Source organism: Agelaius phoeniceus, chromosome 9, assembly GCF_051311805.1.
Source record: "Agelaius phoeniceus isolate bAgePho1 chromosome 9, bAgePho1.hap1, whole genome shotgun sequence".
In the NCBI taxonomy this organism is placed as follows: Eukaryota; Metazoa; Chordata; class Aves; order Passeriformes; family Icteridae; genus Agelaius; species Agelaius phoeniceus.
Genome location: NC_135273.1, coordinates 14,455,978 through 14,480,120, shown reverse-complemented (window position 1 = coordinate 14,480,120; position 24,143 = coordinate 14,455,978). Strand labels below are relative to the sequence as shown.

The window sequence follows — 24,143 nt, the reverse complement described above, 5'->3', positions numbered from 1 at the left end:
CGGGGTTGTTCTAGTAAGTACCTCTGTCAGAGCCACTAGGCTGCTGGAGTTTTAGCCTTGAGGGGCAAGACTGCAAAGCAAGGCTGCCTCTGGCAGTGGGCAGAGAGCAGGGTCCATGAGGTGTCTGCTGCTGCCCACTGGGATAAGCATGGCAGAGGGGTGGAGAGGAACCAGCTTCCCCTATATCCAGAAACAGTTTGTAATCCTTTGTTAGCAGACAGCAGGACATTTTCATTTGTCTATATGCAGTTAAGCAATGTCCCCCTGCCCAGCACCTGTCAGAGCTCTTTCTCATGCCCCCTCCCAGAGCAGGGCGGGGTGATAGCAGACTGTTCGAGCGGAGCTCTCCGTGATGGTTCCTGATCAGCAGACAACTCCTGCGTTACATCCCACTCTGCTCTTCCCTCCCCCTGCACCGTCCCAGCTCGGCAGTTCGGGCAGCCAGCTGTGGCAAGGGCCATGCAGTCCCTGCCTCTGTTTATCCCGGGAGCAATGGGACCGCCGGGTGAGCAGGGCCGGGCAGAGGGGCCGACTGACCCGCGGTGGTGCCTCCGTTTCCCCAGGAGATGGGGCAGGAGAGGAGGCGCGGCGCGGAGCCGGGTCCGGACTGCGGGGAGGAGCGGAGGGAGCTGCCCGCGCCGGGCAGGGCTGCGGGGATCGTGCGGGCAGCGCGGCCGCCCCGGCGCTATCCCCATCCCCCTGGGCTCCTGCCCCACGGGAGGGTGACGGGCACAGCAGAGCCCCCCGCCCGCCGGCCCCCTCTCCTCTCCTTTCCCCCGCCCGCCGCTCCCCGAGCGCTTGGCAGCCCCGACGCCCTCCGCAGCCAGTTTTCCAGCCCTGCGCTTCTTCTGCGGTGACAGCCAGTGGCTGCGGGGCCCTGTTTGCTGTCCAGTTAATAAGTGAGCTGGAGCGGGGGGAAACTTCTCCGCCGGAGGAGAGCGGGCTCGCCGGGGGCCGGCGGGGCGGGCGGGGGGAGCATTCCTGCGCCGCGGGGCCCCGGCGCGCCCCGCTCCCGCCGCCCCCCGCTCGCAGGTGCAGGGGGCTGGCACTCGGCAGCTGGAAAGAGCTGGTTGGAGTTTGCACTTTAAGCTCCCGGCGGGGAGGGAGCCGAGGCTGGGAGCTGGTCCGGGCGCCCGGCGCCGCGGGAGGATGGCGCGGTGGCTGCGGCCCCTCGTGGGAGCCCTGCTCCTGCTCGAGGGGGCGGCCGCCCTCAGCTTCCTCCACCATCGCTACGAGGAGCTGGTGCAGGCCCTGTTCCGCGTGCAGAGCCAGTGCCCCTACGTCACCCGCATCTACAGCATCGGCCGCAGCGTCGAGGGCCGGCACCTCTACGTGCTGGAGTTCAGCGACTACCCGGGCATCCACGAGCCCCGTGAGTACGGGGGGAAGGGGTCAGCGGCCCCGAGAGGAGTTGGCACGCTCCCTGCCACGCGGCACTGCTGGGTGGAGGGTAGCTCCCTTTCTAGGCAGGACTCCTGGCAGTGCCCAGGTGCCAGGCGGCACGGTCTCCGGCAGGGACCCCGCAGCCGGCCCAGGGGCGCGCCCGCCCGGCCCGCACACATGCACCGTGCCGTGCACCGTGCCTGCGTGAGCTGCAGCGTGGCCCAGGCGCGTACTTTGGACGGAGCTCTGAGTTTTCAGCTCAAGCTAATGCGAGAACGCAGGCGAGTCCATCCCAGCACGCCGCCTGCCTTACCACGCTCTCCCTCCCAAAACAGTGTTGTTCCAGGCGAGGAGAGCAGCATCCACCCTCTGCCCTGTGCTGCTGGGTAGTGACAGGACAGAAAGTGTTCGGCCCTTCCTCCTGCAGACGGCAAAACCAGGAGGACAGCGAGCGGGGACCCCAGCAGAGAGGGCTTCGGGCCTCTACAGCGCTCGCAGCCCCGTGGGCAGTGCAGCCCCAGTGTCAGGCTGGTCTCGGGAATCGCCACCTGCTGCCACGTGGCCCTGTGGAACCTTGGCAGCGATGGCCCCGTGAGCTGCTGCCTGAGCAGCTTGGAGATGCTGCCGAGCCAGACCTTGCTGGCAGCCAGGTGTCCCGGGGGGGTGAGGAGAGCAGCTGCCTCTCCAGGCTGGGGGGCTGCACACAGGGCTGCCTTGTGTCCCTGAGCTGCAGGTAAGGACAGAGCTTTCTGCAGGATCTTTTGCCTTTTCAGGTCCTGGCTGATGTGATTAAACGCAGGGGCTGATAAGTGCAGGCAGCCTAGTCACGTGGAACACTGCCAGCAGGGCTGCAGGGGTGTGCAGAACCTGTGCCCCCCTCCGAGGAGCAGCCCCCACAAACCCCACAGCACCCCATGTCTGGCAGCACTGCTCTGGGGGCATACTACTCCCATCCTGTGCCCATAGTATCATTTTCAGGGGTGCCAGGAGGTAGGATGGGAGGCTTCCCACCTTGACTACCCCTGTGACAGCCCTGTTCAGCACTGGGAAACCTGCGTAGCACTGAGGGCATCTGGGGTTCCTCCACAGTGTATCAAGGGCTGATTCAAAGCACAGAGTGAGCAAAGGGCACTGGCAGTGCACCACTGGATTTTAGACTTGCAGAACCACATGAAAGCAGATGGAAAGGCTGTAGGAGAGGACTCAGATCCCCCCTGTCCCAGGCAGGCAGCATGAACATGTGGCCCTGCTTGTAGCATGGGCCACTGTCAGGCTGGCACTTTCAGCTTGAGTAGCATGTGAAATTTGGAAAACTGTGGATTTCCTTGAAGGACATGAAAAGTAACTCTGAAAAGCAGGCTCAGAGTCAATGGGTTTACATGCAGTAATTAGAGTTTGTGTGCCCATATACATAAAGTTTAGGCGTTTGCATACTGTAAAAGGCTGACAAATCCTGCTGCAGACTCAACAAAGCAGAGAATCCTTGCTGAAACCTTTTTTTTTTTTTAAAGGCTGCACATATGCCCAAGATTTTTCTGTATTTTCTATAGCTGGATTATCTAACTAAATCACTTCTTATGTCCCTGAAATCTAATAAGATCAAAATATGTTGCTCACCTCTGGTGTCTTGCACTGAGACACAGCAATCAAAAAACATGGAAAAGCAAAATCTTTAGCTTGAATTAGACCTTTTTTTTTTTTTATGCAGCAAAGGCACAGGGGCTTTTGCAAGCAGCAGCTCACAATCTGGGGATGTGATGCCTTTTACCCCAGGATCCTGATAGACATCATACCTGGCAGCAGGGCTGCACTCTGCCACTGCAAGTCTGATCCCTGCTGGTGTCCAGAAAGCTCACAGTGCAATAGGAGTCTCAAGATCCGGCAAGCCAGGATTTGTAACAACACTTTTTTTTTCCTGAGTCTTTCATGTGACAGCCAGGCTCCCTTTTTAACTTAATTCCCCTGTTGTCTTTCATTCTACCAATGCTGGCTCCAGCCTGCAATGTGACATTTTATTTTCCCACAAGTAACTGCTTTAAAAGGCCTCTGGGAAAGCACAACCTGTCCCTCACATGTCCTGCCTCTCCTTCAGCAAAGCAGCAAGTCCTGTTCCAGGCACTGTCTGCCTGTGGTCTCCAAGTCTGTATTTTGAGACCTTATTTTAGAAAAGCCAGTGGCAAGAGACCTTTTTGGTCATACTGGAGCTGCCTGAGGGACAGTTTGATCCATATTCAGCTCAGCTGCTGAGGGCTTCTCCAGGCTCTTTTCCCTTGAGGGTGAGGAGGGCTTTAACCTTGATATTGGAGGCAGGTAAAGGGGAAGGAGAGATGCAGAGCTGGGAATGGACCATTCTGGTGAGGAGCACTGAGAGCAAATGTAGAAGAGCAGAGGTGGCAGTCTGTCCCCTCCACTGCCACCTACCCCAGCTCTGAGGCCCTGGCAGCCTGGGGCAATCCTGCCAGTGCTCCCTGGTCCTTTTGTGCTGCCTTTCACCAACCTAAGACCAAACCACCAGCAAATACTCTTCCTGTGTGCTCCAAAGGCCCAAAGCAACCTGGAGGAGAGTCTGAGCTGCTCTCAGAGTGCTGTGCAAAATGCAGTGGAGCCCATATGAGAACTGTGCCACTCTCCCTTGTGGGGGGATAGAATGTAAGAAAATTAAGATAGTGCAGAAGGTAATCTCACACCTGAGGAGTTGCAGCTGTACTAATCCCCAAAGATTAGGAACAGGCCTGCCCTTAATAGGCCACAGCTGTGTCCAATAAGAAGAGTGCTACAAAAGAGTGGGTTAGTTGGGTGAGAAGAGAGTTGGAGTTTGTAGGCTGTGCTGTGAAGAAGAGGGGGTCAGTGCTGTGAGGAGCTGCCTGTGAGAAATCACTGAGAAGTTATGGAACCTTTGCAATAAGATGACAACTCTCCCTCGCTGAGGTTTGCATTTTCCAAGGGGAAGGGTCATTTTAGACCATTTATTGAGTGTCCCTTGGGCTTGCCTGGGGCTCCCTGTGGTAGGCATTTGCTCTTCCCCCCGTCCCAGCCCTGGCTGATGGTGTCGCTCTCTTGCTCTCTCCAGTGGAGCCAGAGTTCAAGTATGTTGGGAACATGCATGGGAACGAGGTGCTGGGCCGTGAGCTGCTGCTGCAGCTCTCAGAGTTCCTGTGTGAGGAGTACCGCCGGGGCAACGAGCGGATCACGCACCTCATCCACGACACGCGCATCCACATCATGCCCTCCATGAACCCCGACGGGTACGAAGTGGCTGCCAAGCAGGTACCAGGCAGTGATCACCTCCTCCAGGGTAGGGGCAGAAAGCCCTTCAAATCCCTTTGGGATCCTCTTCACTGCAGCTAGAAGGAAGGGGGGATCCTTTCTTTTCATGCTTTGCCAAATTTGTCCCTGTCAACTGCTGTTGCTGCTTGTCACCTCCTTATTGAGAGCTTGTGCTATGTGTCCTGTTACAGGTGACCTTGGTAGATGATGGAGAAGACTTCCTATTACTCTCCTTAGAAGTTATTTGTCACAGAAGGGTCACTGCAAATCCCCTGCCCTAGACTGGGAAAGTGACAGCTGAATGCCACTGTCATAAGCATGCAGAGACATGAGAGATGGGGGGTGGAAATAAGGCCCCGAGTCCTCCTGAAAAAAAATCACCCATTTCTTTGTGCTTCTAGACTTCAGGGAGATATTTGTGGCTCTTTCAGCTAAAGTAAATTGTTTATTTGTCTTGTGGCTTACTCTGTCACCCTGAAAAATGAAAATACTGTTATTGATTTTTCCTGTCAGTGCCAATACTCTTTATTGCCCTGCCAGCAATAACACATGTTGTAACTCGTAGACATTGAAGTGCTTTTACAGTGGCCATTCTCTGCTTCTCTGATGCCCAACGTGACTGCACCCAACCTGGACTCACCCCTATGATGCATCTTTACCCCACAGGGCCCAGACAGCAACGGGTACTTGACAGGGAGGAACAATGCCAATGGAGTGGACTTGAACCGCAACTTCCCTGACCTCAACACACTCATGTACTACAGCAGGGAAATCAGTGGGCCAAATCACCACATCCCACTGCCTGACAACTGGAAAAGCCAGGTACCAGTCTGGGATACCGTGAGGGCTACAGCATCCTCTTAGAGTGTCTCAGCATGCGAGCAAATACACTGCCCTTTGGCTTGAACAGTGCTTGTTTCCTTCTCTGAGCCTTCTGCCTGCAGAGAAACGATGCAGTCTGGTCCCATATCACATCTTGCCCCTCTGCCAGGAGAGGCTGACATCACAACCAGCTTGGGAGAGCAGGCTGCAATGCACAGGGCAGAGGAGGTGGCACATACTGGCTAACACCTGTGCCTCAGGTTTTGGGGTTTAGCTGGGGGAGCTGCTTTGTGTATCAGGGCAGTTGGTGGAGAACAAAGGAAGCTGCAAGAGCTGTAGCAGACACATTGCAGGACAGGGTCTGACATGGTCAATCACACCTCAGCCTGGCATGGAGCAGCAGCTGGCACAGTGGTCTCTTCTCCCTGTCTCCTTCTCTCTTCTCCTTACAGGTGGAGCCAGAGACATTGGCTGTGATCCAGTGGATCAGCAGCTACAACTTTGTGCTCTCAGCCAATCTGCACGGTGGAGCAGTGGTGGCAAATTACCCCTATGACAAGTCCCAGGATCAGCGGTTCAGGAGCCACCGGCGCACGGTCAACACGCCTACCCCTGACGATAAGTTGTTTCAGAAGGTGAGCATGGCCACACTAGGCAAGGACATTCCCTGGCAGGGTGCAGAGCAAGGGCTGGACAGGAGCTCTGGTCACTGCATCATGTAGGAGCTGAGCCAAGAAACGTGTTGGAAATAATCATTAGCAGACTACAGCATTTCTGCCAGCCACTGGCTCAGGAGCCAGGTCAGGACAGTCCCACCACAGGGACAGGCCATGCTTAACTCTCAGGGGCCCCCTCCTTGTATGGGCTTGGTTTTCCCATAACCCAAATACCACTGGTATACTCAATAACAACCTGCTCTTCCAAAGCTGGAAGCTGCACTCAGCTTTGACACACCATCTTAGAATGCATAGGGGTTTTTTTTTCCTAGAGAGCTGATGGGAGCCTGCTGATACCAAGATAAAGGAGGTGGGTGCCCAGCAGGGGCTTATGGATGGCAAAGAACAGCTACAACAAACAGCAAGAGCTCCAGGAGCATAAGCAGACAGCAGAGAATGAATGAGTTTGTGCTGTTGATCCTGTTAGTGCTAGCTGAAGCTTGTGGTTTTTCTTCATTATCCCAGAAAACAATGCCTTCAGTCACTGCTTCCATTAGGAAATACCCAGCATAAGAAGAAAGTAATTCTGCCTCAGAACAGTTAATGAGAAAAATAAGTCCAAGCTGGAGTCCAGCCTTTTCTGGAAGCAGAATCTGCAGGGGCTTGTCAGGACCTCCTGGGATCACGGCTGTGCTCAGACCCAGATGTCAAGATGCTGCAGTCTGGGGTGTAGGCTAATGATACCCACATGGCCTCAGGACTCAGAAATGTAGAGAAGTAACTGTTTTCCTGCCAACAGAATGATATTGCACTGGAATCTGAACCATAATAAAGGGTATAGAGTTTGCCTTAGAAAATGCAAATGCCAGTCTCTCTTAAACCGTGTCTTACGTAAAGGACTGGCTTTGGATGCAGCAGCCCAGTTTTAGCCCTGCCTTCGTGTCTAAAAATAAACAGTAATCTTAATAAGGGCAACAAACAAGTCGTTGCTAGAACCAGAACTTGCACAAACTCTTTCCTAATAGAAATTCCCCTGAAAAGTATCTGGTATTTGCCAGGACTGATACTGGTTGCTTTTCTTCATATAGCTTTTTCCTCTATTAGTGCCATTTGCTGTGTGGGGCCAAGTGTCCCCATACAGGTCCAGTGCCTTCTGCTCGCTCCCTTTTCAGTATGAGCAGGGCAGAAGCCCTTTTGCCATCAACAAGCTTCCAGCTTGCCAGGTTACTGCTCTGCCTTGTAGTCTTGTAGAGGTCCTGGGCACCTCGTGTTGTGTTTTGTGGCAGTAAAATGCAGGAACTCTCTCCTGTCTGACTTCCCTCCCGTGGTCCTCAGCAAAGGAGGGAGCATGTTTTGTCCAGAGCCAGGCAGGTTCTCCAGCCATGTGGGGCTGGAGCAGTGACCACTGGCTGCTCTCCCTCTAGCTGGCCAAGACCTACTCATATGCCCACAGCTGGATGCATCGGGGCTGGAACTGCGGGGACTACTTTGCTGATGGCATCACAAATGGGGCATCCTGGTACTCGCTCAGCAAAGGTAAGGGCTGGGCCAGTGAGCACCCCCCACAGCTAAAAGAGGTGAAGGGATAGACAAGAAACCTCAGGACAGGATGGGGTTGGGGAAGGACTATGGCAATAGGATTGTGCCCATTACTAGACACCATTCTGGTGTTTTGTATCTCAGACCAGGAAGTGGATTGGGAAAGAGCCACAGAAAAAGCCAAGGTCTGCAGAGACCTTCATCCTATGTGCTTCTAGACAAAGGAAACATTAATCTGCTAGTGTATTTGAAAATCCTATGGTGTAATTCCATCAAAACCCAAAACTGGGACCAAAGGGAAGGCAGCTGCTAGTTCCTGAAAAATCTCATTAAAAATGGTGCAGTGAGGAAACTGAAAAATCAACACATAAGACTAGACAAAAGATTGAAGAGGAACTGGAAGAGATTTATAGGCCCCCTGTGGTACCAAACCTCCCTGGGCTTCTGAAGGGGGGCTAATGAATGATCCAGCTGGAAGAGAGAGTTGGCAGCTACAAGGAGAGAGCTGTATGGGTGGAGAAGGCTCTAGTTGTGCTGTCATGCAGGGAAGAGGCTGCACCTGTGGTGCAGAGAAGGCGAGTGAGATGGTTCTGGTCAAAGAAAGATGGGGCAGGATGACTGGGACATAGGAATAGGAAGGGAGCCATGCCCTGGCCATAGGGTATTCTTCTCTTCCAGGTATGCAGGACTTCAATTACCTCTACACCAACTGCTTTGAGATCACCCTGGAGCTAAGCTGCAATAAGTTTCCCCCTGAGGAGGACCTGGAGAGGCAGTGGATGGCCAACCGGGAGGCCCTTGTTGCTTTCATTGAAGAGGTAAAGGGACAGTCCTGAGACCTACACCCTTCTGCAGATCCCCATGGGCCCTGGTGATAGGGGACCAGTAGGCACCAGGAGTGGAAGAGAGTTGGTTATGGAGATCATGGGGTGCTCTTGTTGGTGGTCTTTGGGGAAACTGTTGTGTCCTAGACTGGCTGTGGTGGGGACAGCCAGGATCACCAAGGGAAAGGTAGGGTTGTCCCCAAAGCTCTGCCCTTCTCGGCGATACCCTCTTGAGCAAAGGAGGGGCCTTGACCCATCCATCTCTCTCCCTCCCTGCAGGTTCACCAGGGCATCAAAGGGATGGTCTCAGATGAGAACAACAATGGCATTGCAGGAGCAGTGATTTCTGTCCAGGGAATCAGCCATGACATCACTTCTGGTGGGTTGTCGATCTGCTTACGTGTCTGAATATGTGAGTGAAGCTAGCAGGCAAGGCTATACTATGAGAGGCCATCATGGTTTGCTTCCCAAAGACACTAGAGAAATATAAGCCTATCCTTATCCTTGACCACGGTGGGCTTAGGAACGCCTAGGAAGGACAGAGGTGAGAACTGGAATGGAAACCTTATTGTAAAGGACTTCAGAAACTCAGCTCTATTTTATCTGGGAGGGACAATTGAGGGGATAATCTACTCAAGCCTTTAAGTATCTGCAAAGAGTGGAAACAGAAGATAGCAAAGAACAAGATGAAAAAAGAAAGAATAAGATGAAAGACTGAAAAGTTCACGCCAGACTGAGAATTAAGTGCCACTTTACAGTTACCCAGGTTGTGGTTGTTTCTCCCTTGCTGGCCAATTTTAACCTCCTTTCCGTGAACACCCTCTTCCAAGCAGATGGAACACTACAGACTGCCTGCAAAAAATAGCTGATATTATAGCTCTTCAGAGGTCAGATTTGAAATCATTAAAGCTCCTTCTGGCTGTAAGTTTGTGAGTCAGTAACACTAATACTTGGGACTTACTATGCCAACCTGCATAGGAAAGGGGACTGTGGAAGAAATAGCAGAAGAGCTGGCTGTCAAGGGCCCTCTGAATTCTTCTGTCCAGCTTGGAGCAAGATTTTCCCCAGCACTGGCTCTGATCAGCCACTCCTCCCTCCAGCCAATTCTCACTGACCTCAAGGATGGATATTTCACAGCCTAACTAACCCTGTACCAGGGTTCTACCACATTCAGGTGAAGCTGCACTCCCAGCTCCACTCTGAAGCAATTTGCAATACCTATCCAGTTACATAGATGGGATTATACTCAGATTTCCAAAGTGATCCATAATGTGGTGTTACTTCACTGTTGATCATCCCCTGTCCCTAAGCACACCAGAGCACAGTCTGTTAAAGTGCTTCTGAGGCTTTCTTATGCAGGGAGTCAGGGAGCAGCTGAGCTAATGAGCAACTAAAACCTGCTAACCTAAAAGTGGCAAAATTGTGTATGGTGGGAATTAGATTGTGTTATGCATAAGGAGTCAGACTGGAGCTGTGATTGTCCTTGGGTCTGCTGTCATCTGACTGGTGAGTGCTCAGCTTTGCAGCCCCCCTACACAGCCAATGCTGCTGTACAGTCCCCTTTTATTTGGCTTTTACTTGCAGACTGACCTCTCCATTGCACTAATGAGACATCACTTGCAGTATACCAGTGTGAATCCAGCCTTGAGATAGCCAGCAGATTTGGGAAAAAAAATCTGGGTTTTGAAGGCTGCACACCCTAGAGGAAGTAACTCAGTGAGAATTACTGGTATGTCTTGTGCTTTGCTCCCTGTGCATCCTGAATGCTTTCTTTTCCTACCTTGTTTCCAGGTGATATGGGAGATTATTTCCGGCTGCTGCTGCCTGGCACTTACACTGTCACAGCCTCTGCAGAGGGGTACCAGCCCCTGACAGTCACAACAACAGTGGGCCCAGCTGCACCTTCATTGGTGAGTCAGGCTGCATAGTCACAAGGGTTTCTCAAAATATCTTCACCCCAGGGAGAAAGAAATGTGGTGGGGGATGTCTAGTGAGCAGCAGAGAAAGGAGATAGGATGTAGAGCATTTCCAGAGGCTGTAGATTATCTGTTTCAGCAGACAAGGCTCCACACAGCTCACAGCAGTGAACAGAGTGAAGACAATGCCATGTGCCTCTCAATTCCTTACTGAGGCCTTGCAGCTGCACTGGGCTCCTGTACCAGCTTCTGTGTCCTTCTGCCTCTTGGCCATTGGAGATCTCCTGGCTGGCTGGGACCGCTGCTCTTCAGCTCTCCCTCCATCCTCTTCACTCTCCAGGATGAGATGATGTAGAGGCAGCCTGGGTTCAGTTACTCCTCCAGCTTTGTGGGTTTCAGCACGCTGCTATCATCTACATTCTGCCTGGGACCAAACATGTTATCAAACTCATAGCAAGAGGCTGAAGTCTGCCTTTCTTTTTGCTGAGAGCACCAGAGACAAATGGGAACTGAGTGCAAACAAAGAGCAGCCAAGCACCTTCAGGAAATGAAGTGTTCTTGAGTTACTGGTGTGTCTCCTACAGCACCTTTCTGAGAGCTGGCTGGACAGCTAGAAATTGGTTGTAAAAACAGTGGGTGGTGATCCCTGCCCCTGTTGCTGCCTTGTGAACATGGTGGAACCACAGATGCAGGCTCCTCAAGAGACCAGCAGGACTGCCCCAACCCCCCCCCATCTGTGGCATCCTGGCACATCATTTGCTTCACTCTATGCACACTGGTCAGGCTCTGCTGTAAATACACTGTGGTTGTTCTCCCACCTTCCATTGCTTCATCCCACCCTGCCCAGCCTCTGAAGTTCTTCCAGAGCTGCCCTCTTCTCAGGATTAGAAACCTTCTAATTTTCGTACTAAATTTATTTATGGTCAGTTTATGCCTATTTGTTCTTATGCCAATGTTGTGCTTTAAATAGCTCATTTTCTTGCCTGGTGTTTATTCCCTAGTATATTTATAGGGAGCTGTCAAGCCCAATCCTTTGTTTTGCTAGGTTAAGCACCCAGCTCTTTGGGTTTCCTTTTTAAAACAGATTTTCTTTTTACTGTGTTACTGTAGAAGACTGATTTGTTCCCTGATGGTCTGATTCTTGCATATCTCCTCTCACAGCAGCCCTCCTTTTCCAGCCTCCAGTTCCCATTTCTGCAACACCTCCCATACTCACTCTTCACCCCATCCCTCCCCCAAGAAGCCCATGCAGTCCCATTCCAGTTTCACCTTTCTGTATGGCCTCCCTATTCCCCATTTATCTGCTGCTGTGTTTTGCACACTCCCTGTCCCCTTCTCCCTCTTGTACTGCTTGTGTGGCTGTAGTGGATGGAGGTTTTTTTCCCTAAATTTTTTTGCCTGGGTCCACTGGGAGGACTGGTTGCTGAAAGACTGATTAAGCTAACAAGATGTTTAAAAGAACTGTCTTAAACCATCCTCTGTTTTAAATACTCTCAGAGATGCAAAGCAATGCTATGTGTCCACTCTCTGGTGAGAAAAGGAGAATAAAGGACATAGCTCAGTCCCTTGCCATTCACAGCTCATCTTCCAGACCATCCTAGGACATCACAGAGCCACAGGAGCAACTCTGCATAAGAAACGTAGTTCATTGTTAGTACATTTTCCACAGGAGGAAAAAAATTTGCAGCTGCTTCAAGAACTGATTTCCTTTAACAATGGCTGAGACCCCTTATTGTTTGACTTGGCCCCAGAGTCCCTTGGAAGGTAGAGGCAGGTCTGGCAGAGGTGCTGTGTTAAATGCAGTTATCTTTATTCTTTCTCCAGGTGCATTTCCAGCTCAAACAAGAAGCGGTGAGGAAGCCTGCGGAGCGTAAAGCCTCAGGCACACGGATGAACAACAAAGCCCTTCAGAAGAAGGTGGTGCCAAGAGCCACCCGCAGGGGGACCCAAAGATGAGGACAGCTCATTTGGCTGAGAGCTGGGGAAGCCGTTTACATGAGGCCTGGCTGATCACTCCAGCCAGTGAACTTTCCAACAGTTCAGCATGAAACTAGCCCAAATTATTAAACAAGGAAGTATTTAATCCCTGAGCAAATTGTGAAGTCATTCAGAACAAAGTGAGCCTGGGCTACACTTCCCTGGGCATTGTGTCTGTGGGTGCTGAGTTCTTCTCCTGCACTTGCTCCACATCAGAGAGCTCTGCTCCCTTTATTCCTGGACTGTTGCTACAGCCCACATGAAATGCCACGAGTGTATACCAAGGATGATGAATCCAGTCCTTGGTGTAGGCTGCGCTCAGAAAAGGAGCACATGAGCAATAGTCCTCTGAGGGGTGCAAGTACTGTGCTTTGCCCTCAGGTAAGGACACTTGAAAAGGCTGCTTTTACTGCTAGGCCTAGGGTTCTGAAAACCACAAAGCCCAGAGCTCCAGGCACGCTGCAGCTGCAAAAGGCATCCCAAGGGGAGCACAAAACAGCCACAACATGGCTGCCTCCACAGCTTTTTCCTTGGAACCAACTTTAGCCCAAGGCTGCTTTTACTGCCAGACCTAGGGTTAGGGTTCTGGGCTTTGTGGTTTTCAGAACCCTAACCCTAGGTGGAACCCTAACCCTAGCAGTAAAAGCAGTCTTGGGCTAGAAAACATGGGACTGTCTCAATTCCAGTCTTCAGGGCAGGGTCAGAGTAGGGAGACTCCTTCCCTTGAACAGGACAACCAGCTCCAGAGGCCACATCAGTCACCCTTGCAGGCTGCTGTGGGGTTGGCAGTGCAGCAGAAAAATTAGTCTCAGTCACAAGTGTTTCCCCTACAAAAGGGTTCCTGCAATATACAACCCTCTGGATGTCTCTCTCTCTGGGCTGGGATTTGTCCAGTTCATTCTCCTCCCAGCTCTGAATATTTTTGTGTTGAACAATTTGGTAGAGCTCCACTTGGCTGTGGCTGAGCTCTCCACGTGAAAACATGGTTACAAAACGTTCCTGAGGCAGGATTTTTTAGGACACCCCTCAATGCCATGAGCTTTGCCCCCAGTGTTGCAAGAAGGTTGGGCTAAAAAGGGCACAACCTTTGGATGTAACATCTGCCAGATAGGGATTTCTGAGGCTTCAATCAAGGCAAAAACAGTTGACAGGATCGTGTCAAAAGACACAGCTAACAGTCAACCCTCCCCATCTTCTCTGGGCCACTCATGATTTTGTAGACCTCTTCCCCACCATACATGCTTCTACCAAGCTCAAGAGTTCCAGCCTACAGTTTTTCACTGTATAGTCACTACAGTGATTACTGTACTTTCACTACAGTCTGTTCCCGTGTCTCTGAGCATCCTTACTGCTTGCCTTCAAACCTTCTTCCACTCTCTATTGCCCTTTGTGAGATGAAAGGACCAGAACTATGCACACACTGGAAAACATTTAAACAAAGTGAAGCTAGGCCCAGGAAAGTGAACCAAAATTCTTATAAGCAAAACTGTGAGGATCTTGGGAGAACCAAGAGGGCAGATTAGAGCTCTGCATGCAATGCCTTCTCATTTCTCTATCTGGGAAAATACAAATAAGTGAACTCAAAGAAAAATTAAGCAGCTGGGATGGGGATGTCAGCAAGAGAGAGTTGGTTATGGCAGTGACCTGAAAGGCTGCAGGAGGGATTGAGATGATGAGAATCACTCATAAACTTCTTTGGCAGGCAAGAACAACAGAAACTTTGGGTCAGAGGACATCTAGAGCCCTGTGGCAGGAGCTGGTGTCCTTTCTTCAGCACCAAGAAACCGTCTACAAGCAACCACACCTGCAGGGAATAGAGCACCTGTGCAGCTTCAGGCCCCCTGCCCACGGCATCGTGCCAAGGCAGCAGTGTGGGTCCCCACCTCAGGAGAACAGACAGGAATCAGCACCCAGCCTGTGCACGTACTAACACGACTCAGAGAGCCGGCATGCGACGCGTTCTGCTCACCCGCTCCTGGCTGGTGCTGAGATCTGTGTGGTTGCTATGGAGAACTGTAGCTAAATGCACAAACAAGTGCCAAACAGTGGTAACTGCTCAGGGGGATTTAGAGGTTCCAGGCTTTACGTGTTGCTGAGAGATGGTATCCCTTGGGGCATGGAGGCTTTTTTTAGCCTGCCAGGAAATCCAGCGCGGGACCTTCTATACTTTGTATGCAGATCCTCTGTGATGCACAAACTGGCCCTCTCCATCATGGATTTCTGCTGGGGAGCTATTTGTTTTTCTCCATCTTAATGCTTTGGCACGATCTTACAATGTATCTAAGCAGCCAAGGAGGCTGCTAGCGGCAAAGCTGAGACTGCACCAGATGGACAGTGTAGACCCACTCGTCAGCTGCTGCCAAAGCCAAGCAGGCAGCGAGATTCCCACAAGGCAGCAGCGGGAAGGGGAGCCCCGGCAGTGTGTGCGAGGCGGCAGCGCTCTGTGGGGAAGCAGAAGAGGGTTTGCACAGGCAGCTGCCTGCCGGGCTCCCGGGTGCTCTGCCAGCAGCCTGGCTCGGTGCATGGCGCACGAGTGCCGTGTCCAGCCCGGCGAGGGCTGCACCCCATGGTGGGCACCCGGCGGGCTGGCCCCGTGGGCCGCCGGGGGGAATGCCTCGCAGCCCGGGGCCGCGCGGTGCTGCACAGGGCCAAGTTCCCACGTCACCGGCAGTCCCGGGCTCCCCAGGCTGCGGGCCAGCCCCGCGGAGCAGCTCCGCCTTCCCAGCGGCACCACGCCGGGCCGGGCCGGGCGGAGGCAGCCGGGCGGCGGGGCGGCGCTGGGGGCCGGGCCGGCCGGGGCCCGGGCGGGGCTGGGCGGCCGCGGGCGGGCGGAGGCGGGAGCGGGACCCCCAGGGCCGAAGTGGCCGCAGCGCCCGGAGCGGGCCGGGAGAAGGTAGGGACCCGCCGGAGCGGCCGAGAGGAGTCGGGCGCTCCCCGCCTGCCGCTGCCCGGCTTGGCCGCTGCCCCGCCGGCCTTTCCCCATCCCGCGGCTGCCCCCGGCCTGCGCCTCCGTCGGGCCCCGGCGCGGCCCTGCACCCGGCCCGCCGGCGCCTCCCGCCCTCCGCACCGGGCCCCGCTGGCCGCGGGCACGGGGGCTGCCTGTGCCGGGGCTGCCCTGGGCCGCGCTGGCCGGCGGCGGCTGCCCCGGGCTGGGGTGCTGCGAGCTCGGGTGGGTGCGCTCCCCTCGTGCCAGCCGCGCCAGGGCAGCGTGTGGCCCTCCAGCCCTGCGTGCCCAGCTGGGTGCTCGCTGTGCCCCGTCCCACTGCACTCCCTGCCCTGGGAGCACTTCGGGCACCTGGGCAGCGTGGAGCAGCTGTGCGATACCGCGGGAGCCGCCCGTCTGCTCCCCACATTGCACTTTGTGATTGTGGTCTCTCAAGCCGTGTCTGTTCAGGCAGTGCTAACCCGGGTGGTCACCCCCAGGCAGGCAGGCAGCTGGTGGTGGCTGGTGTTGCCTGGATAGCTTGTTGCAGGAGAGCACCTGGCCCTTTAGAAATTATGTGGCTGTCCCACGGTGGTTTGGCAGCGGGAGTCTGGAGTTTTTGCACCCGTGAGGGTGGCACAAGTGGTTGTACACAGAGAGCAGAAGCTCAAGGCTGCAGCACTGTGCCTTTCCCGGCTTCTCCTCCAAGGGCATTCATTCAGTTCAAGGCAGCCTGAAAAGAGAAACTTAAAAGAATTCCCTGTTTGTTTTCGCTCTTGCAAACACAAATCCCTCTTGCAACACTGGCAGCCTGGCCCCACTGCCTTGACACTGGAGGTGTCTCCTCCAGTGGCCCTGTCAGGGGATGTAGGCTTGGGTCACCCTCAGAATACTCTGAGAGGCAGCTGCTGCTCCTCCGCTGTCCCTTTGCTGACCTTAAGTGGTACCTCAGCCGGTCCTCTCCTTGATGTAATCTGGCCTTTGGGTTCAAACATCTCTGCTGCTGTTCCTGCTGTTTGAAATTCTCTCTCCACTTCTGGCCTTTCATTCTTTCTGTAGTACCTAGGAAGCCTGCAGTTGTGTCATACGTACAAACGTCTGCATTGACGTTTTTCATGATTCCACAACTTTCAGTTTCTTCTGAAAGAAGAAAGGCTTTCTTTCCCCTTGCCTCTGCTTCCACTGAGATTTTATCTCTTCATCTGAAAGAGTTCATAGATACAGAATTTGCAGTTTTGCAGATACTTTGCCAAATACAGCCTCAGTACCGTGCTACAAGACGTCACTCTCATCCCCCTCATCTTGACTCACTCTGGCTGTGAGTCGTGCTGGGCAGTGTCTAAATGCGTCCTGCTTATGTGTGAGGCCTCCATAGCGCCGAGAGTGCCCACGTCTCTGAGCTGGCCTCCACTTTCTGTTCGTGAGATCCTCTCTTCTCTCAGGGCCAAAGGTTTCAGTTGTCTCTCCAGCTGCTCTGCTTAGAATTTAGCAGTGACATTAAAAACTAGCTTGAACGTACAACAGTTTTAAAGCACTGTTGATAATGGGATAGGAGGAGCTGAGCAGTAGGGGCAGAGGAAAGGAGTGATTTTTAGAGCTTTACAGGGCACCACCTGTGCCAGCTGTCATGGGAACCATGGCTGTGTGACCTCTTGGGGTTCTGAGTGCAGATGAGGTGTCCCTGCAATAGGTGACCTCAGACGGACTTTGTGACAGTGGTGATGTAACCTTAGGTGGGACAGCCTGACTTGTGCTTACCTCAGCACTTCACTGCCTTAACTGATAATTTCCCTTCAACCTCTAGCAGAAATATATTTCTAATCACATTACTCAACCCCACTTCTGAATGACACAGTTTTTACTTTGTCTTATTTTTAGAACTTTTCTGTGGGGAGATGAAATTTATTGCTTCCTTCTCAGGAGCACCCAGGGACTCTGAAAGGAAAAGGTCCAGGTAGCAGCAGAGTACCTGCTGAGGATTGAGGTTCTTTGCAGATACAGTACAGAACAGGAATCGTGGTGAGCAAAGAACAGAGTTTCCAAGTCAAAATTACAAGTAATTTCCAGATTTCTGGACTCCCCACCCAGCAGCCAAAGAATCATACTGGGTTTCTGTCCAAAAGTTATTTTGAAGAATATTGTTCAGGGTGCAAAATCAAGTGCTACAGTACTGGTTAAGGAATGTCCTTGTAGTCCCAGTTCAACTTGTTTTGAGTATGTACTCAAGGTGTAATGACTAATTTTGTAATTGTATGCTACTTACCACCTGTAGCCCAGCCACAGGTACTGCATATCAATGGTGATTCTGCTCTTGGGGTTTTGTCTGTTCCTTATTCTAAGTTGTATAATTTTAGCCAGTCTGCAAAACTGGGAAAAGACACAACCATGTACCTTGGGGTGGGAGAAGACAGGACTTTGTAACACAGTCTGTAAGGTGCGTGCTGCTGCAGCATACAGAATTTGGGAAACTCTGGTCCCCAAGCTGGTGTTCTGGCCTTTGCATGCTTGGCAACCCACTGCCAGAGATTAAATATCCATCACAGTCATCTTGCTCATATGTTGTGGCAAGGTGTTCTGCTTTGCATTAAAAATTGATGCTGTGCTCTAGTTTCCAGATAATTGTCATTTGCTTGCCATCTGGCTCAGCATGAGCTCCTCTTGCTTCCTTGCCACGCCACTCTTGACCCACACAAACACCACCAGCCTGCCCTCAGACACATCCTGCAATGGAGCAGGTAAGAACACTGACAGCCAGAGTTTAGCTGGAGAGAAGTAGTGGTTTGAATGACTTGTTTGGTATACTGCAGAGCTCCTGTGCCACACAGGTGTGGTGGGAGGCCGGAGCTTGCTTAAGCAGCCCTTTACTTGATAGTCCTGGTTCTTCAGAGGTCAGTGATCCAACCAAAAATGTATTCATAATCCATGATTTTTGATATATCAGGTCACAGACAAAGCAAAAGAAGCTATTTCTTTTTAGAGTGAGAAGATTCCTCTTCCTCCTGGGAGCTATGTGGCGTTAGGAGGTGGAGTGCAGAAGAGTTCTCATGTTTCCCACTTTGTGAAGCTCAGCTGGGGGACTCTGGGATCTGCTGAGACAAGCAGCGTGCCCTATCAAGAAGCTGCAGTGATCAGCATTCCCTGGTGGACGAAGGCTCCTCTCCTCAGCACCATCAGTTGGGGGTTTGCCCTGCTTGCTGCGTTATCCATTCTGTTGGGATTCACAGGATCAGCTCTGCATTTGCTGGAGCCAAAGTCCCTGCATTGGCACCATCTCCAGCTGGGGCCCAGGCAGCCTGGCTCAACGGGGTATTGTTTATTCCACCCAGGAATGTGCAGGCGAGCAGGGACCTCGGGGAGCTTTACAGAGCAACATGTTCTGCTCTGAGCAGGGAGAGGGAGTGTGGGTGGCCTCAGCTCTGAAGGCCGGTGGGAGCAGTCAGGGCATGCTAGCATGCAGGTAATGTCCTCTCCTAGAAGTGTGAATGAGGACAGTGCAGGCTGTGCAGATGCATTGGGGTATGGAGCAGGGAAGGAGGGCTGTCCAGATTTGGAGAACACAAGGAGGAACGGAGGAAAAAGGTAGAAATGTTTAGTATGTAGTTAGTAAGCTTCTGTTCTTGACACAATGGTGTGAGAAGCCAAGCATAACTGCTGGTTCCTCCCACTGTGTGCTGGGTACTAATCCTGCAGCCTAGAGCACAGCAAGAGCTGCAGCAGATCTCTTGCCAGTCCTCCAGCAGCTGAAGGATGCACTGAACTGAGGGGTATCTCTGTCACTGGGGGTGGATTGTGTTTTCAGTGAACAGACACTGAGCTACAATGAGTGGAAGGGGGTACAAAAAGACCTAGGTGAAATGCAAGGTGTTTTTCAATTTTTAAGATCACTGACAGCATTTGTTTAATGTTTTTAATATTAATTTCTCTAATAATTTGTGACAAACTTGTCTTTGTACATTTCTGGGAATATGACCATTCCTGGTCTACTGCTCATGCAGGTTCTAAAGTTCTTACAGAGATTGAGAGACCCACTGGACAAGAATCCACTTGTCCCTGTTGTGCAAATCCTTCATGCCTGTGGAAGCCCACATGGCATATTTTGGTCTGCTTGGTGAAATGTTAGTTTTTCAATTACAGTGAAGTCATACATCTCCATAGTCAGTTCTAACAGTGCTACTTCTTGAGTGAGAAGCTGGAATGTATTATTTAGTGGAGAAAAAAGTGGCAATAGCACCTGTTAAGTTTGGTTTCCTTGCTGCTTAATTTGTGGCATCCCCCAGTTACTGTTTTTTATCTCATGGTCTGAGCAGTGCTTTGGGATAGGAGTGGATTAGCTGCCCTCAAACCCTTTGGGTCTCTCTTTTTACTGGGGCTGTTAATACTTCTTGTAATCAGCCTAAATGGCCTCTTCACATTGCTGCCTTATCTCTTAAAATCCTTGCTTCAGCATCTTTAGTAGTCCTGCCTCCGTCTAAGTGATGGTACTTCTAGCAAGTGCCTGACGATTACATTTGATGCTGGTGAGTCCGTTATTTGGGATTTCTTACCCTGCACAATTTCAGCTGCAAGAGCAGGGATAGAAGAAGTTGTCAGTCTATGTGCAAATGCCATTTCTTGGCTGACCCAGTCTGTGCTGAATATCTCAAAACAATATTGTAACAGAGTTAATAGCTATCATTTCATTCTGGTCCCTGCTTCCATCAGCCCACGCTGGACCAGACACACTCCAGAGCTAATAGCAAAATGGGATAAGCACTCTTCCATGAAGGTAATGTTAGTGTGTGCTGAGCATGCATGCATGCAGACTGGGGGCAGTGATTAACGCCCTGGGAATCCACTCTCTGCCTTGCTGCACAATGCTGTTGTGTCAGGCCCAGAGCTCGGCAGCAGGCAGGCTGTGGTCAGGCGCCAGGAACACGGTACCTGGTTTGTGCAGGATCAGGCAGCGAGACAGAGCCTGTGTGTTCTCAGCAGGGCGAGTTCCTGCTGCGCCACAGCTTCATACTTGCACAGTGAGGCTCTCTTTGGATGCAGCTCTGCTGCTGGGCGGGGGCAGGAGCCCTGAGATCCACAGTGCTGAGCTCCCCCAGCCTGAAATCCCAGAGTTTGCTCAGTTGTGGCACAGCTCTCCCTCCTTCCCTCTGGCAGGCAAGGATCACCCATCCTTGAGGTGAAAGGTGCTTGGCCAGCTGTCAGGAGCTGTGACTCACAGGGGATCACAGGCAGAGCCCTGCTCTCCCTGCAGTCTGCTTTTCCTTCTGGAGCCTCTGCGTGAGCTGTTGCTGAATGTTTTCTAGGGTGGATCTGGAAGAAGGTCGGATCCACTATTAAGCCTGAAGAGTTGGACTCAGTAAGTTTCCAGTCTGGAATATGCTGGGAGGCTTTCTTCTCTAGGTGGGGGTTTGTAGAAAATTTTGGCAGGCAGCACTACAGGGAGTAAGACAAGGCCAAGGCCCTGGAAAATGTAATATTTTGTGTTCAATTCATGTCATGGGGCAAGCAAGCTCCACAAGACTGATTCACTACTTGCAAATACAGGAGCGTGCTGCCTATACTCCAGTGGAATCAGGGAGTGATCTTGCTCTTCTTGGTACTGCTGAGGGAACATGAGCCTGTTGGGATTCTTTTTTTGGCAGTTTAGAAAGTTGCTTCACGCTTTCTTACAAGTTGCCTCTCAGGGAATGCTTTGGACGTGAATAGGTTAGTGGTTTATTACGACTGTAATTAATATACATGCTGGAACTATTGCAGTCCTGCCTGTCCCTCTCTATCTTCATCTCATTGGAAAATCTTGCACATTTTAATGATGAGTCTCCAGAGCTGCAGGTGTGGTAAAGGAAGTGACACTCCTGTTCTCATGGGTGGGATCAGTGGCAGGGCTGTATTCTCAGCACCAGTGACTGTAGCAAAGCCAGGTTTGAGTCTGCAGCACACTTACTGTAATCTTTGCATACCTCTGCCCATTTTTACATTACCCTTTTGAAAGAAGACATACAAGAAATCTCACTGTACTATCATGTGCTTCTGGAGAAACTACCCCAAGGCAGCAATTATGCCTGCAATATGTTTTTCCCTCTTTGTCCAGTGCTGCTGTGAATTTGAATATTCAGAGTATGGCAAGGATTCCTGGGGGCCTGAGCTCAGCTGGCAGCCTGTCTGGGGGTGGAGGGCAGCCTGGGTGCCTGCAAGGGGCTGCTGCTGCTGTGCCTGTTGCTGCTGCTCCTCTTCCCATGAGAACATGCAGCAGCACGCCCCAGGCATCCCACCTCCAACAGCAGAAGGATCCTTACTTGTCTTTGGCATTTTTAAGCTAATTGATAGCTCTTCCATCTTTTTCCTTGCTCCACATGGTCATGTTTTTAATACTGTTACTCCTTCTGCCTCAGTGGGTTTCTGCTATCCTGAACTGCAGCTCTTTGTGCTCCTGATTCACTCCAGTCCATTCATCTCTTTTTGGTGGCAGAGTGCTGTCTGCTGCTGGATATTGGGCTCTTTGTTTGTACAGCCAGCACAAAGCTGGTGACAAAGGGACAGCCTGTGTCCCAAGGAGCCCACGTGCGATGGGGAAGGCAGTGGAGAGCAATAGGAGGGACAGGCAGACAGGATGGCAGAGGTGAAGGTGGCCAGGGGCGCAGCGTGCTGGCTGCAGCAGAGGAATGGCTGGGGGCGGGGAGAGACGTGATGAGGAAGCTGTTCCTGCTGAGTACAAACCCGCTTTGTTCCCAGGAGGTGAGTCGGACTGGATAAACAGAATGGTCCCGTCAGCAGAAAGCCTTTCCCTGCCTGGATCCCCCACTGGCACTCTCACTGGAAGTTGGCTGCGCCTCATTAGCAGGGACATTTTTCTCCTGCCTGTGTTAGCTTCCCCTCTTCCTGACTCTCCGGGGCTCAGGTGGGCTGTGTGTGGCTGTACGGGGAAAGGCTGCCCTTGGGGCCGTGTGTTTGTGTTTTGTTGAGTTGTCACTGCTCTCTTTCTGCCCTTGGCTGGGCAGGGGGTTGACAAGCCGGGCTGACGTGGGACGGGTGTCAGCGGCTTGGAGCGGGACTGCTCCCGGTGCGCTTGGAGCCGCTCTGGGGAGGGAGGAGGACGTGTCCCACGGCAGGGCAGGTGTGTCCAAACGGACACAACGGGGCTGGTGGTGATGTGGGAGGAGGGCAGCCCGTGCCAAGGGCGCTGGTGGGGAGGATGCCGATGTCCCGGCGTCGCAGAGGGCAGGGCTCTGAAAGCACCGCGGAGAGGTGTTGGCAGCGCTGTCCTGTGCCTGGATTTGCAGTGGGTCTGAAAGTGAAAGCAAACTCACTGGTCTGAGGTGAAGGTGAGGAATTCTGGTTGCTTTGGATGGATGAACCTTTCTGTTCCCATCCTGAGGAATTTGGGAGGAGGCAAAGGAGCAGCTTTAGCTGCAGGACTGCTGCTGCCTTGGTGCACTGTATTTCCTTGACAATGAGGCTGAAAAGCAGAAATTATACAGAAGAGTGTCCTCAACAGCCACTTCCAGAGTAAGGGGGAATCCAGGACATAGCCCTTGACAAGGAGGTCTTTGCCTGCTTTCAAGTCTCCTGCCAGGAGGAATTTTAGCCTTGGCTCCCAGAACCTTGAATGGGGTCTGTACCCTCATCTCAGTCTGACTTCTGCCTAGAGCCATGGTGGGGCCACCCAGGGAATGTCTGAGCCAGGTACCTAGAAGGCAGAAAAGATATTTCCAGTTAGGTCTGAGAATGAGGGTGGTGGTGGTATGAGCTTGCCTGAGTGGACTTTGTGCCTCTTCTCTTGCTGGGCCAGAATTGTGCTGGTTCAGCAAGCAGTTCCTGTGGCCCTGAGTGGTGGCATGGGGAGGGGGATTCCTGTGCCCGTCCTGCCAGAGAATGTGTGGTGGGACGTGGAGCTGGGTGGTGCTGGCTGCCCACCAGGGCCTGTCAGGCTGAGCTGTGCCCCACATGTCAGGGAAATGCTGAGCTTCCTCCCCTCCTCCTGCTTCCTTCCTGACGGGAATTCACTTCCAAATTTCTTGCTGCTTGTCCCCCCTCTTGCAACACAAACACATGCTCCTGCAGAGATATCCACAGGAGTGGGACAAGGCAGGTTAGACCATGGGGGCTGCATTGCTGCAGCCCCTTGGCTCCTGTGGCAGGTGACCAAGGGTTGGCAGGGAGCTCAGGACAGGATCTCCCCACATATGCCTCCATGCTCAGGAAGGGCTTTACTTCCTGGGCTTATCTCTGATAATTTCAGGTGTTTATGGGTGCTGACAAATTTCTCACTGTCTCAGGCTTAGGCACTGACCTGCCTTCAGACCCTGCACAATGGAGGCTGGCTCTGTGGTGCGGGCAGTCTTTGATTTCTGTCCCAGCGTCTCTGAAGAGCTGCCCCTCTTCGTGGGAGATGTCATCGAGGTGTTGGCTGTGGTGGACGAGTTCTGGCTCCTCGGCAAGAAGGAAGGTGTCACAGGTAAGAGCTGGAAATGCTTGCACCTGGGTCTGTCCAAGTGCCAGTTAAATGTGCACTCCATGAGTATGTCTTCCCTTGGTGGGGAAAGACCTGATTTGATTTACTAAATCTTTCATGGGCTTTGATTGGGACTGAGAGTGCGAGTTGCCGCTGGTCTCCTGCCAGCTTTGTGTCAACTATTCAGACAAGCTTGTGTGTTGTTTTTTGAGAAAGGTTAGTGGAGAGTCAGTTCTTGAGGAGATAGGAGCTTCACAATACTGGTTGTTCCAGTCTCTGTGGAGAGACTGCCCATTTCCTGGCTAGCCTCTGTGCTGACCTGCTGTAGCAGTGGACGGGGAGAAAGGAAACAGATGCACTCAGAGTGGAAATGCATCCACTCTGGAAACCAGT

At 52.4% G+C, this 24,143-nt stretch overlaps 2 protein-coding genes across 4 annotated transcripts in view; both read left to right on the top strand.

The window, feature by feature from the left end:
- Positions 1-122: 122 nt before the first annotated feature.
- Positions 123-12,490, top strand: CPN1 (carboxypeptidase N subunit 1). Its single transcript, XM_054636886.2, has 9 exons — positions 123-1,372; positions 4,454-4,650; positions 5,317-5,472; positions 5,925-6,107; positions 7,553-7,664; positions 8,346-8,485; positions 8,771-8,870; positions 10,283-10,401; positions 12,232-12,490. The coding sequence occupies exons 1-9, from the start codon at positions 1,150-1,152 to the stop codon at positions 12,361-12,363; spliced, it is 1,362 nt and encodes a 453-aa protein (XP_054492861.1). The 5' UTR covers positions 123-1,149; the 3' UTR covers positions 12,364-12,490.
- Positions 12,491-15,159: 2,669 nt separating this feature from the next.
- Positions 15,160-24,143, top strand: part of DNMBP (dynamin binding protein) — a 34,331-nt gene continuing 25,347 nt past the window's right edge. Inside the window, exons 1-2 of one of the 3 annotated variants that reach the window (XM_077183009.1) lie at positions 15,160-15,277; positions 23,575-23,753. In XM_077183009.1, coding sequence (XP_077039124.1) covers positions 23,609-23,753 — 145 coding nt within the window. In that variant the 5' untranslated portion in view covers positions 15,160-15,277; positions 23,575-23,608. Of the gene's footprint in view, positions 15,278-15,399; positions 23,754-24,143 lie in introns of those variants that run through there. The other 2 variants (XM_054636881.2, XM_077183013.1) reach the window with 2 other exon arrangements.

Bases quoted from the DNA above. Each gene is read 5' to 3' on its own strand.
- CPN1 (XM_054636886.2), top strand. From the start codon at position 1,150: ATGGCGCGGTGGCTGCGGCCCCTCGTGGGAGCCCTGCTCCTGCTCGAG. The intron at 8,486-8,770 runs GTAAAGGGACAG...CCCTCCCTGCAG, and splicing joins TTGTTGCTTTCATTGAAGAG to GTTCACCAGGGCATCAAAGG. The intron at 8,871-10,282 runs GTGGGTTGTCGA...CCTTGTTTCCAG, and splicing joins CAGCCATGACATCACTTCTG to GTGATATGGGAGATTATTTC.